The sequence below is a fragment of the Carassius auratus genome, chromosome 25 (genome assembly GCF_003368295.1).
Source record: "Carassius auratus strain Wakin chromosome 25, ASM336829v1, whole genome shotgun sequence".
Classification (NCBI taxonomy): Eukaryota; Metazoa; Chordata; class Actinopteri; order Cypriniformes; family Cyprinidae; genus Carassius; species Carassius auratus.
Genome location: NC_039267.1, coordinates 13,251,605 through 13,271,341, shown reverse-complemented (window position 1 = coordinate 13,271,341; position 19,737 = coordinate 13,251,605). Strand labels below are relative to the sequence as shown.

Sequence of the window (19,737 nt, the reverse complement as noted above, 5' to 3'; positions counted from 1 at the left end):
GAAAAAACGTTGTTTATAAAAATACCTGTGATCGTGTGGACATGGCCTTATTTAAACTGGACATCACGGTAAAGTTTAAAACCCTTGTTTTAGTGGTTGTTTCCAGTTCAAAATCGGCAATACAAATGCAATGTGGACACTGCAAACCGCGAAATTATCCATCAGTTTAGCGGTGCCAAATGCACATATTTTTAAAAAGATAACACAATAAATAAAGAGAATGGCTTCTCGAGGAGAGCTTATTTTGTTACAGCACATTTCACTGTTTCGGATCTTATCCCAGCAGACACACAACGACAGGTGACCAAAATTCAATGTCTAAATCAATGATGTCCAATAATGACGTCAGCTGACTCCAGCTGGTTGTGTAAGTCAATGTCAAATTGGCATCAAATACTGAGGTCTGTCTGTCCGACGTCATGTCCAGCGTCAACCTGACTTTTTATTGATGTCCTTTGCCTGCGGGGATGGTTCTAATCCTGGTAATGTTACAATGGTCTGATGCTGGGATATTTTTTTATATGTACTTTTTGGGGATGTTTTTGCCTTAGCTAAGTAGAGACAGGAAGTGATAGGAGAGGGGAATGGGATCAGAAAATGAGTTTGACATGGACTGTCAGAGCGCTGCCCACAAGATTAAGTCTCTGTTTGTGATCCAGTTTTCCTGCTTTATGAGTCCACCTTGCATTTACACAAAAGGCTCTCTGCCAGTTTGCCAGAAATTTTCCAGAATCAAATCCATGTCAGTCCGCAGATTTTGGAGAGTTGGAGTTTCATGGAAAATAGCGTAGTGTGTGATGGGCACAGATTCCAGTTTTTTTTGCCTCGGACTATTACCGTGTCTCATTTTGAAGACTTTGTCCTCCAGAAAATGCATAATATTTAAATGTAATAATATTTAGTTAATTTAAACCTCACAAGGAATAAGAGTCAGTTTTTAGTATGGTTGCTTGTAAAAAAAAAAAAAAAAAAAAAAAAACATCCTTAATTATGTATGCAACAGACAAATGCAATCTCTTGAGCTGTTTTTGTGCTTGTTTTCCTCTGGTGCAGCTTATGATTCAATCCAGTCGCACTATATCAAACATGTTTTAGATTTTAGAATTACTTTAAAACAACATTTCTGCATGTGTTTATGTTGGGAATGACTTTAGGTCCTTAGTCATTCTGTCTTTTTTCTCTGTAACAATTTACTAAGTTGACAAGTGTATGATGCCTCGTGTTTTAAAATCTTTTCAGGTTTTAAAAGTTGAGTAATTTATGATTTATGTTGCCTTGCTTAAATTTTTTCCATTGAATGAAATGAATATATTTCCTGCAGTATTACAGGCAGTGTTGGGGGTAACACATTACAAGTTACACAAGTTCTGTAATTAGTTTACTGTTTTTAAAGTACCTTGTAAATATAATGCATTACTTTTAAATTTACAACAAAATATCTGACTTTTTCAAATAAGTAATGCTAGTAAATTTGTTTTCCATGAAATCCCTGACAGCTGTCCTGTCCCATGTTGAGAGAAACTGGGAGTAAGTGCACAAACACTTGCTTCAGCCGAAGGCTTATTAACTTCAGTTTTGGTGTGAAATAGCCTTTACACCTGAAAAAAAAAATGTTTTTGGAAATAAATACTTTTTTATTATTTAAAAACAAAGTAGCAAGCCCAACACAGGGGTCAAAAAGTAATGAGAAAGTATTGCATTACTTTTCATAAAAAGTAACTACTACAATTACTTACTTTTATATGCATAACACAATAAATGCATTACTTTCAAAAGTAACTTGCCCCAACAATGAAGTACAGGTGAAGTAATTTTGCACCATTAGCAGCACCAAACAGAATTTCAAAAATGACGACACAACTTGTGCTCACTGGGCAAAGTGTACTTTTAAAATAAGCTAGGCTAGCATAGCATTCCTGCCTACTTACTGGAATTATTCTACACAATATCTACTCTTGATATGGCACCTGATAACTCACAGTGGACCTGGTGAATCTTTCTCGGGTGAAGTGCAATTGCAGCTTGTACTGTTTGAGTCACTCTTACTGAGTCATAATGTGCAGCTATTGACGCAGTTGCACTTGATAGCACAAGCAACGTGATCTTACTGGCAGCTGTGGTCTATCAGGAGAGAGAGAGAGAGAGAGAGAGAATGAACTTTATTGTCCATTCTAAAGTATGACGGCCTCAGACAGACACCTGTGAGCGAGTCGAGCAGCTGTTACTCCACTCCTCTTCTTCCTGCCTGTCAGAGACGATAGCTCTGGCACGTGGCGAGTGGGGAGCCCTGAAGTTTGTTTTGCCCCTGGGAGCTTGTGCAAAAGTGACCGTGTGGGTGGCAGCAATTGATAGAAAGAGCGAGGGGGAAGGATAAGAAGAACTCACAATGGGAACGAAGCACGCCCTCTTATGCTCTTGTTTGGCGTGGCTTACATCATTAAAAACCATTCAACGTTTACATTTCATAGTGGGTGACACTGGAAGTAGTCCTTTGACAAAGATTCGAGAATGAAGGTACTTGTCACTGTTTCAAGTAAGGTAGAAGAGAACACTGCTCCACCTGCAGCAGTGACATGTGCAGAGCAGAGGAAATGCATGCGGTTGTGCGCTGTGACACAGTCTGACTGAACCCACACCCGTGTTTGAGAACAGCACATACAGAAGCATTCATTTCAGTGTCAGCACTTCAAACTGTGCAACTGCGTGTTCTTTTGTATGTAAAATACACCCAAGTTAACATTGAGATCACTGTACATTGTGAAAAATGTTTAATAATATTATCATTATTCATACATATACATTACACAGAACTTAATTTCTGAACTTATTTGTTTTCTTTGTATGCATGGATTACTTGGGTTCTGACCGACAAAAGGTCAACAGCACCTTTAAAAATATATTTACTGATGAAAATGATGTGTTTAATACTTATTTTGCCCGCTGTGTGTGTGTGTGTGTGTATACACACATACATATAAATAAAATATTCATGTAATATATAATTAATAAATCTAATTATCTTTATTTTTTTGTTGTTGAATTGATAACAGAAAAGGCATGACACCGACAATGCAAGACACTGAACTGACATAATATTATCAAATGTGCCACATTTTTAGTTTTACTTCATCTCTGTTCAGCAAAAAAAAAAAAAAAAAAGTAATCTAATGATTGTTTTTTTTTTTACCCTATTTGCATTGTGAGATACAGAAGTGGGGCACAGCTAGTCTCCGCCTCAGACAGCACACCCACGGACCATCTGATGCATATTTGTATGTACACACACAATGGCATGCACTTTCTCTATTTAGCAAGCAATAATCAGATTGGCTCATTTTGCACAACTTTTGCATACAAAATCCATCTTAAAAGGTACAAGGTTGCAAGGATTATCAATTGTGAGGAAGAAAGGAATCACTTGATTTCAGCTTTACATGGTCCCAATCGTTCTATAAAAATACAATAAACAGTGATTGGTCCTTTTATATGTCAGCCAGAACTGGAAATATTAACTAAAGCCACGAGAAAAAAAAAAAAAAAAAAAAAAAAAAAACTTTTGTTGACATGAAACTTTGAACTATTTTATTATAGAATTCAGATATTTGCCCAGACAACATTTCTCATTTAACTTATCTAAAAAAAACTAAACCCCCAACCAAAAAAAATCAACAGTCATTTATAAAAACTATAGTTACTAAAATAATACTGCTCCGAACTCGTGAAGTGAGGTCTTGGCCAACATAAGCTGCCAAATGGATCAGTTATTACAATTATTTATTGCATACGTTTTAATTTTGAAAATAATACAATAAACACACAAACCAACTTTTGCACAATCTGCATCCCTTTAATTCTAAAAGGACAGGAAGTTTACATCTGGTCAAACACTTTCAAGCGTTAAGGAAACGAGACACGTGAGCTACTGGACCCTTCGGAAGTCATTTTCACATTAGTGAGGTGATCAGAGTCAACTACTGCTATGTGATACAGACGACATCTTGTTTTGTCACGTAAAATCACACATTTCAAGTTTTAGTTCGGAAACCCCTCCACATCAACCTAGATCACTGAACAGCAGGCTCAGGAGACGAGAATGAATTTCCGAGCCGAACAGAAACGTTTTTTCCTGGAGCAGCGAGCAGATCGTTGGCGTGAGTAGGAGACGTCAGAAACGTGACAGCTGTCATCATTTCAGACGACGGAAAAACACTAAGTGAGAAGAGGAAAGAATCAATTGTAAAGCATTTTGTTTCTAAAGTCAATTTGAGTTCATTCGGCAGACCAAAATCCCCCTGAAGAATTGCCTTTGGAATCTCATTTCACACTGGTGGCGCTATGAAGACAAAAACTGGGACAGTCTATTAAATGAAAAGTCATCAAGTCCAAACGCAAGCAGCAATTCGGTTTATATTGAGGTTTGTGACGTAAAAAATCAGAACTGGATAGCACAAGACAAGAGACAGATGACGGCACACGTATGAAGGTCCCATAACTGATCTGGAGGAAGTCTTAAAGCTTGGCTGGACTCTCTTGATCGGTGTGCTCTGTGTAGAACAGAATGTAGGCCTTGGCTTTCAGCACAGCCTCCTCACTGACCAGAGTGACCGTGCTGTCGTTGAAGTGGTACCACTGGCCCTCGTGAAGCCCGTACGCCGTGTAATGTCCCGAGCCGATGCTGTGGGAGAGGACAGTGATCTGATTATCTGTACAGAGTGGGAACTGATTAGCAGAGCTACTGATATAACATCGCCCTCTAGTGGAGGACAAAGAAACCCAACTTCAGGCTGCTGCAGTAAATGAGATGTGTGCAACACGTGAAATATATCTCTATTACAGTCGTGGGAAGTGAGAAACAGTGTTGTACTGTTAATAACAGAACAAGGCCAGCGTTTTCTTACCCAGAACCATGATGCACCACTACTGCAGCAAGATCATACAGGCATCTCTCTGGCAAGCTGTTTTCAGGCTGAGCAGAATTACAGAATTGTTATGAAATCAGTATGACATAAAACAAGATGTCATATAACTAAACATTATATTTATATAATATCGTAATATTTATTTTAACCATATGCTTTATATAAAGGTATACAATTACTATGGCTGTCCATTTAACACATTAATGGTTATGATAAAATAACACAATTAAAATATTTTAACGCACTGGCCCCAGCCCCAGACCTGTACATCATCTTACATTACATACAGTTGACTGTTGACAAATATGAAGAAAAAAAAACATTACGTGGTTAAAAAAACTGCATGGTTGTGATTATATAACAAGTGCAGCGGCGTCTCAGCGTCAGCCAAGGCGTGAAAACACAGTTTGAATTTGGCAGTTATGTGACATCACCGAACCTTCTAAATTCCATACAGGGAATCATTCCGCTCAACAGGTTAAAGAATCATTCATAGAGAGCCATTTACTTCATTCCTTAATGAATCAGCCGTTTGACCGAATCGAATTAAGACATTTACCGCCACCTACTGGCAGATTTAGTTTCTTATTTAGACTATTATTTAATAAAATAAGAATCATAAAAACATTAAAGGGATAGGCCTAGTTCACCAAAAACCCTCATGTCGTTTCTGACAGCCCTAATAATTACATTCAATTATACAATTATGAATACAATTTTGTGAGTTATTCAAATTACAACTATATTGAAGTAAAATAACTTTATTATATTATTATATATTGTATTTAATTACACTTTATTATATTACATATTTGTAACTTATAACATAACTTATAATGCAACAATATTTATCATTCATATAAGAGTTTATGCAGTGTATTAATTTATTTAATATATGTGTAATTATATTTAACATTATTTAAGTGAACAAATGAAAACATATTACATTAATTCTGTATTGTTACTTAATATTAACTTTAAAAATAAAACTTATTAAATATTCAATGAACACGTAGTTGGTCAATTAATAGTAACATTTCACTACTTCATATAAAATATGTTTTTACAGCTATTTAAATATTTAAAAAAATCTTAAAAATATTACTTTTATATAATATACAATTATTATATTTAATTTAATATTAATTAACACATTACATGTTACCTTACTATTACACAGTGGACTATTAAATTAACAGTAATACTAATATTATTTTGAATATTTTTTAATAAAATAATTAAATATTAAGTATGTTAGATATTAAATGTTAAGTATTAAAAACTAATTAAATAACATAAAACATATTACAAAACTATAATTAAAAAACAAATGGTTCACTCACCTCTAGCAAGTAGCTTTTCATATCAAGGCCACACATCGGAAACTCTACATAAGTGTCAATCTTATTCCTCAGAAACGCTGTCCAGTGAAACCTCTTCAGATGCAAACAAAGCACCTACAATCGGATTAGACATTGTATAACCATTACAAATGACATAAAACACCATTTATTTAAAAATCTGATATTTTGATACCTTGGGCAGTTTCTGGATCCAGAATTTCTTGGTGGACTTTTGTCGCTTTTTGCACTTGTGACACATGTACAGCTCGGTTTCATCCAGTTCCTCGAGGTCTGTGAAGCTCCGAAGGCAATCTGAGAGACAGTAGGCCTACATACTGACTAATGGTCTTTGCACAAGGAGTTTGACATTTTCGTATGCAATTTTTTAATTTTTTTATCATTATCCTTTTCTATCAAAATGCTTGCTATGGATAAAAACAAAAGCAGGCGAAAAATAGAACCTGATCCAAAAATAATTTATGTCAGAGGCAGTGTGTAAATGTTTCTGACACAACGTGAGGTTGTATTTATTTTTTAATGTGCAAAAATTAACACCCTTAAGTCAACAAAGTCGACTAAAATGCAGCCAAGTAATAGTATCTAATGTCATCTCTTACCATTTAAAGTGCACGTCGGCCCCGGCTCTTGGTCTTTCCTGGCCTTGATTCGAAATTGGCTGGGAATGTCCAATGAGAGATCTAGAGGAGAGTGAGATTTAGCGTAACCATTGCAACAAAAGCTTTCAAAGCTTAAATAGACTGAATTGACGGCTCACCTAGGAATGGATCAAATTTTCGAGACTCGGTGCCACATATCAAGCAGTACACCTCATTCTGCAGGATGCCACCAAACACAGATGTAACAATAGTCGAGGTCCCATTTCTGAAAAAAAGCAAAATCGCTCTCCATTATTAAATAAACCCACAGAAGTCTGATCCCGAGAGCGCTGGACGGAATCAGGACTTTGTGAAAGCACATCTAGTCTGTCTATTCACAGCAGGATTAACCTGCCATTCTGTTCAGCACAATCCACTGAGCACGCCACAACACTGCACTTCCTTTTCAATAACCCCTGCAAATCCACTCAGGTCACCCTCGCAGCTCTCGGCCAAGGGCTTCCTCACTTGTCTGCAGCTATTAATACAAACACAACAGGGTGGCTCTGGCTCTAGCAGCAGGCAAATGTGGGAACAGCCGTGTCTGTGTACGGAAAAGACTTCCCTCTGCGTGGCGTAAAGAGCTATCTTTATCACTGCTGCCCACGTACTCGCTAAACTAGCAGGAGAGAAATGGAACGAGGGGCGACCTGCTGAGATAGACCTACCTCGAATTAGAAATTTGCCCTGAACCATCTGTGTAGTTCACTGAAGACAAACTGTACTTTTTTTCATGTTTAAATATTGTGGCACCTGGTTTGTGTTTGAAAGGTTGCTTGCTCATGGAGTGGTGTAAGGTTTGACCTGTTTGTTAGATTGGGGGTACAAATGATGACTATATGTTCGTACATGCAGCATTTGTTCTCGGAGGTGAGTTTGGCTCGGTCCGGGGACAGGGTGGGACTGGGCGACCCGTTCTTGCTCCCCTGCATCTCTCGGTGGAGATGATCCAGAAGGTAACGCAGGAACTCGTGAGCATCCTGTTGCTGGTAACCCCTGCAAAATACACCGGACTGTCAAGTCAAAATGTACTTCTTAAAGAGACTGCTGCTATTATTTTGAATGATTTGTCAGCAAGTTACTTCAGAGAAAATAATTGTTTGATTGATTGATTTCTAAATGGTTTGATCTATTTATCTACACTGTATGGATAAAAGTATTTGGATACCCCCTTCTTTAAAACACTTCCAAAACTGTTGCAACAAAGATAGAAACAATTCATGTATTTAAAAAATGGTTTTCCATCTCTGTTGCAAATGTTTTGGAAGTGTCTAAAATGAATGTACTCATGTGTACAAGTCCTTGGTGTTTGGTGATGAGTTTTTGGCTCAAGGTCTGCATTTAAAGTCACACCAGAGGTGTTCAGCTGGGACGAGGACTTGGCTTTCTACAGACCAGTCAAGTTCTTCCACACTGACTGAATCAACAGAATAGAAAAGGGTCCTGTCCAAACTGTTGCTATAAAATACGAAGCACACAATTCCCTAGAATATCATTATATGCCTAAACATTAAGATTTTACAAAAGTAGTCAAACCTGTTCATTAGAAGGGGGTGTCCCTAAACTTTTGGCCATATGTTCTGTCTATCCATCCATGTTTTAACAGCATATCAGTAAATATGGCAATATTCATCAGTATAATTTCTAATCCTTTTACACTTTACATTACATTTTTTACTGTTTAATATTATTCAATATTATTACAGATAATAATATAGTAGTAAAATTTTAATTTTTGACTTTTAATATTGTAATATTAAATACATTTAGTACACAAAACAGAGCAAAAATTGGTCACTGACCAATATATATTGCTATGGCGGATATATCTGCAAATGTTTGCCATTTTTAAATGATCGATAAATTTGCCTTTTTTAGACAAGTGTGGGAAGCTGGGAAACAGCACTAATAAACTGATCCTTATTTTAGAAAATATGATTGTTGTGCACTTTTTATTTTCATGATTCTGTGGAAAAAGAATAAAATAAAATAAGATTGCAAAATCACAAAGCTCCTACCTAAAGTATTTTCTTTTTTTATCAAGGTTACATTTCTTCTTCATTCTATTAATTTTCTAATTATTTATTTCTAATTATGTGTTTACATCCATCTTTAACTTAAGCAGTCTGACATCTATCTGTCTGTCTAGCCATCAACCACTCATCTCAAATTAAAAAAAAGATACAAGAATGAAATTCGGCCATTAAAAAAAAATAAAAAATCCAAATCGGCCAACCAATGACAAATAAAAATGGACAAAATATTTTTCTAAGTGCTTAAATAATGAACTGAATTTTGGAAAAATAAATCCTGGAAAGACTGCAACACATTGTTTAGCTGTGTGATTTTTATGATACCTGAAACTTGGCATGATTTTCCAGATGACATAAAAGAGAGCGTCTGGGCTGAAGGCAGTCTGACTCCCCTGCCAAAGTGAACAGAGTGTTTTCCTGAACTCCTCGACCAGAGACCTGCACAACAGAGCAGAGAAATGGAGGTATGTTAATGGACATCACAGGGTCTCCAGTATATTAGAGACACCAGGACAGTGCCTATAAACTGAAAGATCAGGCCTGCTCTTAGAGTGACAGACTGCAGAGGAAAAAAACCATGCTTTAACCAAACAACACAATGGAACTCATCACAAAATTTTGTGTTCAGGGTAACAAAATCAATAGGCTTCCTTCATCTTCAAAAACCATAAACAAACTACAAAACAATGTAACAACGAAAAGACTCAGACTATTAAATACAGGTTGTAGTAAGGATAAACATGGATTGCGTCAACACTCAACCACAAGTGTTTTGTGAGCTGAATTTTTGGCCAGAGAAAACTAGAAAAAGAAAATTAAACATAAAAAACATCCCATTTAAGACTTTATAATGTAAATTATTTACCAAATAATAACATATTTTTGGTCATTTTCACAGTAGATGTTTGTCAAGGTATAATAAATCTTTAAGCCACTCCATAAACATCTAGACTGGTATATTGTATATGACTTGGCATATGATATATTGTAAGGGCTTACATTATAGAAAGTATGTTCTCACTATTTCTTTAAAATAAAGGACAGCATTTGAATTTCAGTGGAGAGGACCTTACACACTGCTGTCCCCCTGACTTCTGGTGTGGTACATTCTCCTTCCTGCGGTTTTCCCGCTTCGTAAGGCCACCGAGGGCAGCTCCTTAAAATAACAGCTGAACACCTGGATGTTACTGGAGACAGGAAACAAAAACCAGTGTGTAACCAAACAGAGATGTCTTAAACATGACTCAAGATCCTTCTGAGTTACGACCGTTCGGTAAATCTTTCCAAACACAAATTAAACACAGACAGTGTGCCAGAATACTATGGTAACTTTGCCAAGGCTTCCTTTTCCATTGATCATGGCCAGCAGAAGTGCGCAAATGGAAATGTGATTTTTTTTTTTTTTTTAGGTAGGTTTAGTGTTTTATCCAGGCCTTAAAAAAAACGATAACAGCTCTGCAACAATAGATTCATTTAAAAAACTAAAGTTATATTGCAGTTTGATGACTTGTCAAAGCCTTGTCTGAATGTTTTAAATAACGTAGAAAAGCTTAAAGTTTGAAGCATTTTATTAGTCAGAGAAATATGGCAAACGCTTTTTAGACATTGTTAAACATGTTGTCTAACATGTTACTAACGTGTTTCTAACATGATTTTACATACTGTTAGAATGTTTTTTATGCTGGTAACATTTCTAGATTGATTAACGTGTTGTGATGGTTCTAGCCTTTTTAACATGTTGCTAGCACAATTTAGCATTTTAGCATTCTAGCATGCTAACATTTTAATGTGATTTAACATTACTAGAATGTTTAAGAAAGTTGATAGCATGATTTAGCATTTTGTTAACATACTAATATGAATTAGCACATAGCTTTTTAACGTTTTACGTTTTTAACATATTACTAATAAGATTAACACATTGCTAGAATGTTTAAGAATGTTGATAGCATGATTTAGCACATTGTTAACATGTTACAGGCATGTTAAATCATGCGTTCAAAACGATTTAAAAGGCAATACACTTTTAACATGACTTAATACATTGCTAAAAATGTATGCACATGATTTAGCACTGCTAACATGTTTGTTATGTTGATATTATTCATTTTCTTTGCTAGCATGTTTCTATCATTATTTACAACATTGCTAGTATGTTTTAACATGGTGCTAGCAATGATTTAATGCATTGATAGCATATTTTTACATGAATGAGCAACAGCATGATTTAGCACAATAAACATTTCTTTCAATTGTTTTTATTCACAATTTGTACAGTGTCCCAACTTTTTTGGAATCGGGTTTGTATTATTTTTACTTGCTATTACAGTTGTCCTACTGTGATATTTTTGTGGAAACCATTCACTTTGTTCAGGTTCTTAGATAAAAAGTAAAGTTCAGAATGACAGTATTTGTTTGTAGATACAGCATTTTTTTGTAGATGTAAAACCTACTTAATTCATCCTTGCTAAAAAATGTTAAAAGGGGTAGTGTAACTGAATGCTTGCCTCAGTAGTTCGTGGTAATGCAGCTGAACGGTTTATGTGATATTTGGCATGAGTTGCTCGCTGTGGTTTAACCGTTAGTCCGGCCAGTGTAAGGTTGGCCGCAGTAGGCAGGCGTAGGGCCTAATCCGTCCCCTGGCTGCCCACCAAGCTCTCCTCCAGCCAGCTCACAGGCCACAGAGGCACCGTTACCAGCCAGCAGAGCGCAGGGAGGCTTTGAGCCTCCACCAGCTGGGACACACACACCCTGCCGGGCTACGCATCGCTCTTACCTCAGGGACTGGAGAATGGCATTCATGAAGCAGGTGTTGCCCAGGTTTCGGAGGCCCGTGGCACACTGTGCTATGGTGCTGTCCTGTGTGGTGACATTGAAGAAAATTATAGATCCAGAACACATTTGATAAATGATGCATCCAGAGTTGTAATGAAAAAGTATGCACTTCGCTGATAAAATTTACAAAGCAAAAATCTGGGTACTTTTTCACATTATACTGCAACTGTAACTTATACTGTAATTGTAATGTGTCAACATTTTATATATGTAGGATTATGAAACCGGTGTCATCTGCACTGCATGCAGAAGTTTTTACCTTCCAGTAATTATTAACAATGAAATATGTGGTAAGATATGTGGATGGACATATCTAAGCACAACAGGGTCTTTTACACACTTCCAAAATCCAATTAAACTCACGCTGTCTTTCTTCAGCTTGCTGTCAGGAGAGGAACTGTCTGACAGTTTTCTCTTCCTCTGTCTGTCAGTATTAGACACAGAGCTGAAAAAAAAAAAAAAGTATAAATCAGTTTAAAAACAATCATATTATCAATGTATTTAAGTGATGGTTAATGATTGATGAATGGACTTATTAATCATAACACATCGACAAACACCAGACGTACTTTTCCAAACTCTGCAGATGTTCTCTGACCCTCTGTATATGCCCCAATTTTGTGTCGTTCACCACAAATTCATCACATCTGTAACTACAGGAAAGAAAATGGCTGAAAAATAATGTATGTCCTGTCCCTTTAAGACACACTTATCTTACTACTGTAAATTGAGAAATATTTCTGGAGAGAAAAATAGGGAAGAAGCTAACCAGAACGTGCTGTAACTGTTACAGTCCATGCACACAGAGTGCTGCTGACTCTTCTCACTCAACTTTTCTCGCTCGGGCTTCCTTTGACTGCCTCCTGGTGACGGAATCTCCTCGAAATGCTTTTTTGCATGGCCGTTCACATACCTGCCACAGAAAACAGATGGGAGGTCATTTAATGTGTGAAATTTAATATTAGAATGTAATTCATTTGAATGCACTTTTATCTTATATATATATATATATATATATTTTTTTTTTTTTTACATTTTAAATGTAGCTTAAACATAATTCTGAACAATGAAGAACTATGAATTTACATGTAATACTTACTGTAAGTCCTATTTAAAGAAACAAAACCACACAGACTAAAAAATATCAATTTAAGCACTTACCTTCCACAATGCACGTTCAGACATGTCAGGCAAACCCATGGGCTTTTGTTTGACCGGCAAACTGCAAAATATCAAAATATACAAGCATATGAGTAACATCCATGATATGATTTGGCATTTTACAAATGTATAAAAACAAGACCATTTTAATTATTTAATTTATTATTTTGTTTAATGAATTATTTTCCCTACATATGAAAATTTGTCAGCTTCTCTTGGGCTTAAAAATGAATATATTACACACATATAATAACAGTTATTATTACTATTATTAATACAATTATTATTATTAAAAAAGCATAAGCATATTTTTCAAGCTCTATACTATACCCACACAAGTAATCTTGGGATTAAAAAATAATAAAAAAATAATAATTAAATATTTTACAATATTAATTATTCTTTAAATGTTTATAGCATGTGTTAAATAATTTTTTTTAATAATATTTATAATTTATAATATTTTTGTAATGTAATTTTACAAACATAATTTTGTGTTTTACAGATGTATGAAACCAGACCCACATGCTCAATACATGAAACCTAGTGTATAATAAAGATCCGTGTAATGTGCAGAGATAAAGTGGCATGTTAACCTCGTGCGAATGTAATCTCTGGCTGTGGCCTGCTGGGAGAGAGCGCTTTCTTCTAATTGCCTTGATCACCTTCCCTCTGAGCGCACAACAAGCATCTGAATTAGCTGTTGCTAAGGAACGGTCGATTCTCGTGAATGCTGGTCTGTGCACGACCCAACAAATGTGGAAAAAGTCAATAGACCCCCTCTGTCTCCTCGTACCTGCTGACCGCCTGTGTGCTGATTAAGAAAGCGCCAATGCTGTACTATTGTAACATGCTTTATATAATGTGCTTCACACAAAAGAAGCAATGTTCTAACAAAATCACGCTGTTATTAGGAACAAAGCCATCTAAACAGGTATGTCGTGTCCGATTTTCCCAAAGAATTGGCCTTAAAGTGCAGTGAAATTGAAGTCTTCTTCAATTATGTGATGTTAAAGGTCCAGTCATTTAAGTAATTACTTCTTTTTTAGCAGTACTAATGACTGACATGTTTCATAAGTGTGAAATGTGTTAAACAAGAGATATGGGGCATTTCTCATGTCCCGTGGGTGTGCTGAGGGGCCACTGGCCGTCACACCCTAAATGTTCATGGGTTTTCAGTGTAATCTAACATGTCAATTCATTTTTAGACAAAAATACACATCATCATAACCTATTAGGTAAAACGTATGGATGCATGATATGTTGGTAATGTTACTGGTAAAAAAGTAGTTCTAGCATTTGATGTCAGTTAGTATGAAAGCAATCTCATCTGAAACTGTTTTTTTTTTTTTTTTATCATAAATGTCAATATCTATAGAGTGAAATGCCTGAAATATGGGGCTGCATGATTTTTTGACAAAAATCATTATTCTAGATTACTCCCTTAAAATTGCAAATGCGATTATTAATTACGGTTATCACAATTTACATTAAATTATGTTTATAACATTGTTTGATGCAACTGCGTGCCGTATTTTTATATGAAAATAAACAAGCTGAAAATACTCTAACTGAATTTTTTTTTGTGCTTTTCTATAGTATTAAACCTCAAAAGTCAACCATACATCAAATTAGTTTCCTCTTTAATTTATAAAAGTACAAATATGTATGTTATATAACGTTATAGTAAAACTAAAATTTAAATAACACTGCTATTTGTACTACGTTTTAGAGCCTTTGTGGGCCTAAGAAACTCTTTCCAAAAACTTTTTTTTTTTTAAATGGTGTCGACCTCAAACTTTTGTGTGGGGGTAACGTTAGGCTTATATATTTGTCTACCACTATAATATCTCTAATAAACCTACTTCCTACATTTATTTTTATTTATAGAGGAAATCTAAGCCTTTCAAGGAGATTCTGATTATGATGATGACAAACAAACACTAGATTCTGTAACGTTACTTCTTTCCACAAATTGGTTGCCATGAGCCCTAATGGGTTACTTCAAAGGTCTCTCCAACCTTTAATGGCTTACCCGAATGTTCTCCAGAGCATTTTTCCAGAAAACCGGTCGCTGTAAAAGCAGTCCCACACTAAGCCAATAATTACCATCAACAATAGCTCGCTTTTAAATTGCCACTCTTAATACTTTCCTACCTACAGCAAATGTCCAAATCCAAAAAGAAGGAGTGAAAAAGTTTTCAGGCCCTGTGTATTTCAGTGCTTTCTTAAACATGTAAAGCCACAAATGTTGTAACGTTACACTAACGTTGTAAAAACGTTTGCAGACATTATTTCCGGTTTATTTTGAGCCCTGCTTGTGTAGACTGCCTTTGTCTGCATTACAAATGAAGATCAATGTTAATCATTTACTGTAAATCATATTAAAGCAAATGACAAATTAGAGCCAACCGCAATAAAACAAGATTAAAAGTATTTAAGAAAAGAAAACCTAACTCAAGCTTCTGAAAGGGTGAAATAAACTGGCGAAAGCGAAAGGAAAACGGCGACAGTAGTTTAGTATTTTATTTTATTTGGTAAAACAAAACATTTCCTTGAAATGTATTTACATAGAACAATAAGCCTTCCGCTATCACTCTCAAATTAGTAAGTTTGACTGCTGTGTGAAGCTAAACTACTCGGTTTGTGGGTTTAATATTCAATAAAGCACATTTACCAAATATTATCGTTTCACGTTGTGTTATATGTTGAGATGTTTTTCGGTTTTATTTGTACAAAAACACAAAAGCCTCCTCGCGCGAGCTGCTCAGAGCAATGAGGCAGTTAGCCGGTTCGGCTAGCTCGAGCTAGCTAGCTCTTTTAGGAAACGGACTTAATTGTTATTCGTTGTTAATGAATTCTGATTCGCATTTAACGCGAACTCACCGGAGCAGCACCATGAGGAAGGGGAACCGTTGGGGAACCGGGTCGGATCCACCGTCAGACAGACACTGGAGCTCAGGTGAGGGCACTCCATGAGTCTGTGTGCTAGCTAAAGCACGAGCGAGCCCAGTCTGTCCTCTTCTGGATGATTTCTGCGGTAGGTTAAACTCTAAAAGTGTTTGTTAACAGACACAAAATGTGTTTTCGCTTTCCAGTTAGTGGATTCTTAAACGTGTAAATGCTGAGGAGTGATGTTGCTCTGCTTAGTGAAGTCAGTGTGTTGTTATGGTTTAAGAGAGCAGACATGCATGCGCACATTAGGGCTGTCTCAAAACCTACTGTGAGCCCTACCTAGACAGCAAAATAGAGAACGTACTAAACAGTCTTAACTCGGATTATTGTCTCGAGTTTGCTTTACTTTTCCTTGCACGGTATGTTTAAACAAGCGTGTGTAATAATCGACAGAAAGACATGATTCATTCAGAAACCTTCGTAGTTCGTAGGCAGAGCAGTGATTACTGAGAGAGAGAGAGAGAGAGAGAGAGAGAGAGAGAGGGAGGAAGTGAGGATATGAGCAAATTTGGACGTCTCGGGACGAGATTCGACTGTGTAACTATTTTCCAAGTCAATATTATATTGGAGGTGTTCTGAAACTGTATGATTCTGTGAATAAAACTGTGAATAGCAATATAATAAATAATACACACACATGATGATTCATTTTCCAAGCAGCAACAGGCAAACTGTGCCCCACTTCAAGGCATTCAAGACCATGCAGACATTTCTACTTAATATGTTTATTGTGATATAGCCAGGTTAGCGGACATATAAAACACTGCAAATTAGAAATGGCCTTCCAAATATAGACACAAGTATAATGTACAAGTAAATAAACAACCGGAATATTATGAATGTACCTTTTTATTACAGTCAAACATTTTTACCCCTTTACATCTTTTTTTTTAAATGCAAACAATGATTGGCTAAAAGTTTCAATGTACATTTGTGGCTTAAAATTTAGGGTTGGACTGTAGAAACTTCAAGAGTGGCTGGTTTTGCTTCTCCTCCTCCCATCTCAATGGCCTGCCCTTTCAGCGGTTGCTCTGCAGACTTTTCCTCTTTTTTCCCACGTTTCTTTGATCTAGGCCTAGAAGATTCCATGTGAACATGTATCAACAAAAACACTGTCAGTAAAACCCAATAAAGCCAAACACAAAAATATATAGTATATACTGTAATGACATACTTTTTCTTGAGAGCAAAGACAATCACCACAATGAGAATAACGGCACCAATAAGACCAAACACAACACCCAAGATAATTCCTGATGGGATAATAACACATTAACATATTTGCATGAAAAAAATTCAAATGAGTTTAAAACATATTTAAGTTTCACTTACCGATTGATCCACCAGAATGTTCCTCAGGGCCTCCATCTTCATCTATTCAAACAAATACACAATTACATGCACTTTTGCATATATACCTCTGGGTAAAATCATTATTAGCCACATACCTGCTACTTTGTAACATGTGGCATTGCACACGTATAGTGAGCGGAATCGGTTTCCGTTGCCCACACAGCCGGTCCAGGAAAAAGACATGCATTTGTTGAGTTCAGGACTGTAGTAAAAACGGGTATAGCGACTTACACATTCCCCTGGCTTTTTTGGAAGATAGCAAGCTTTTCTTTCTGTTAAAAAAAAGTGAAATGAATACATATCAAATATTGTGTCTACCACAGGGTGGCAGTATTATCTTAAGTCAAGCATTGTTTCTTGAGCGTTGTTTGGACAGGATTGAATCAACAAATGAATGAATCAATGCATAATCATGTGCATGTCATATATAAAAGCAATTATGTTTTTACCGTCCATAGGATACAGTTCATCAGCTCTGTGTGAACAGTTTCGCATGCACTCCTTCTCTGCCGTGAAACGGTTTGCATTCCCACCACTCCCAAAGTATCGGAATGGAAAACAGTTGTCTTTTGCTGCATCGTAGTACATATAAGTCTTAACGTCGGACTCAAGTCCTTTCCCTTCATCTTTCATTAGACTGCAGGCCGCTAGAATTTAGGGAATAATAGACAGAGAAAGTGATTTGTACTGTATTAGATCTGTGTCCAAGATTTAGAGAATCACTATTAAAAACAAAACCAAAATACATTTGCTACATTGTTCATCAATGATTGAAACACCCATGAAAATGGGAGTGATCTTTGTATTTTGAAAGGTAATGTGTAACTAGTCTGGCAGAGTCCACACCTAGTTTTTATGATGATTGTAAATCTTGTAATTTTTTTCACTGTACAGTATGTTAATGATTTCTAGGGTGTTAGACCTGTACAGCCAATGTGTCCTAATTGTGTCCTATAAAAACTCAAGACAATGGTTTCATTTCTACCTGTTTGTACTGGTAAAAATATTCTCTTTGAATACATGAAGTGGTAAATCCAAGTAAATTTGCAATTGTAAACAGACAAAAACATCAACTGCCTGATTCTCAATGATAACTCGGTTATGCCCAGTGTCATGAGAAATGTTTTAGTTTTTAAGAGTGAAATCTATCCAGACTCCTCCCAATCCACGTGTATTCTGGTTCTGTTAATTGTAACCTTTCTCCACTATTTCTTTCTTCACTTTTAATGTTACAGGTTTTACTTCCTGTAAATATTATGCAAATTCGGTTTAATTTAAAGTCTTATTTGTTACAATTTTGCAACAACAACAACAAACAAGACTTTATATAGAGTCATGGAAAGGGTTGTATAAACTCAACAAGGTTGTGCAAAATTCTGAATTTATAATTGGCTCTCTGGATTCATGAGTGTGAATTTGAATTACACTGGCCACACCCCACAGGAAGTTGAATTGGAATGACAAGAAGTGGAATTTACTGAATTACAATTCAGACTAATTCAAATTGAGTATTATTACATCCATAAAATATAAGTTAATTTATTAAATATCAAAGTTGTTGGGAATTAAGTACATCTTTCTATAGGTAACATTTTAAACTGATCTATACTTTTAGCTTTGTTTTTTATTTTTTCATTTTTTTTATTTTAAGTATTAATTCAAGGTTTGTCTCAATGCACATTCTTTTTCTAGTTAAAAATTACACTTAAAATGATGTACATTTTTTAAAACTTCAGTGCATTTAAATTCTGCCTTCTTAAAATATAAACTGCAATTCTACATTCAGTTTGCTTCCTTAAAATCAGGCTTGCACACAGGTACACATAAATACATATATATACACATAAATATATGTATTAAATTTAACAAGTATGGTTGTGTTTTGTTTGATTTGACCATTTTTGGCACTTACTTTGACCTTGAGAATAGTATTTTCTACATTCAACATTAAGTAATGAGGTAAAAATAAAGACCAAACCATACATAAAGCCCTTTATCGTTCAAATAACTGAATATGTTGTTGTTGTTGTTTAAAATCTTACCTGATTTTGTTGTTTGGGCCTGAATGTTGTGGTTTAGGGCAAAAATGAACAAAATTATGCCAAGTTCCCTCATAGTGAGCCACATAGTAGTATGGACGCTGGTGTAGATGAACGTTTGCAAATTATGATCAGAAAGGGGAGGATGATTTGCACTTTGTACTTTCTCAAGATAAGAGTAATAAACTCTAAGGAGGGAACAACGGACTTCTGTTACTGCGGATTAATAGATTCGTTGCGAGATAGAGCAGTAAAAATGAATCTTTGTTATGTGCATTCTTTATTTAAAAGCAGAAATTAATAAATGGCATTTAAACACTATTAAAAAATTGTGTGTTTATAATAATCCATAATCACACTTCCTCCAGTAATAAAGTCAATCTACCTTTGTCCTCCCACATCAAAATCCACATATTTGTTAAGTTTTCGATTGTAAACAGTGA

The 19,737-nt window shown here is 35.7% G+C and overlaps 2 protein-coding genes across 2 annotated transcripts; both read right to left on the bottom strand.

Annotated features, from left to right (window-relative positions):
* Positions 1–3,824: 3,824 nt before the first annotated feature.
* usp3 (ubiquitin specific peptidase 3) lies at positions 3,825–15,924 on the bottom strand. The gene is made up of 15 exons (XM_026202753.1): positions 15,834–15,924; positions 12,948–13,008; positions 12,556–12,699; positions 12,356–12,439; positions 12,150–12,231; positions 11,728–11,810; positions 10,025–10,138; positions 9,276–9,389; positions 7,768–7,914; positions 7,038–7,144; positions 6,880–6,960; positions 6,456–6,574; positions 6,263–6,376; positions 4,899–4,966; positions 3,825–4,675 (listed from the first exon to the last, which is right to left on the bottom strand). Exons 1-15 carry the CDS (start codon positions 15,922–15,924, stop codon positions 4,510–4,512), a joined length of 1,575 nt encoding a protein of 524 aa, XP_026058538.1. The 3' UTR covers positions 3,825–4,509.
* A 687-nt stretch (positions 15,925–16,611) lies between these two features.
* Positions 16,612–19,439, bottom strand: LOC113043399 (papilin). The gene is made up of 6 exons (XM_026202754.1): positions 19,298–19,439; positions 17,705–17,902; positions 17,351–17,527; positions 17,235–17,276; positions 17,077–17,155; positions 16,612–16,977 (listed from the first exon to the last, which is right to left on the bottom strand). The coding sequence occupies exons 1-6, from the start codon at positions 19,380–19,382 to the stop codon at positions 16,848–16,850; spliced, it is 711 nt and encodes a 236-aa protein (XP_026058539.1). The 5' UTR covers positions 19,383–19,439; the 3' UTR covers positions 16,612–16,847.
* Positions 19,440–19,737: the final 298 nt, after the last annotated feature.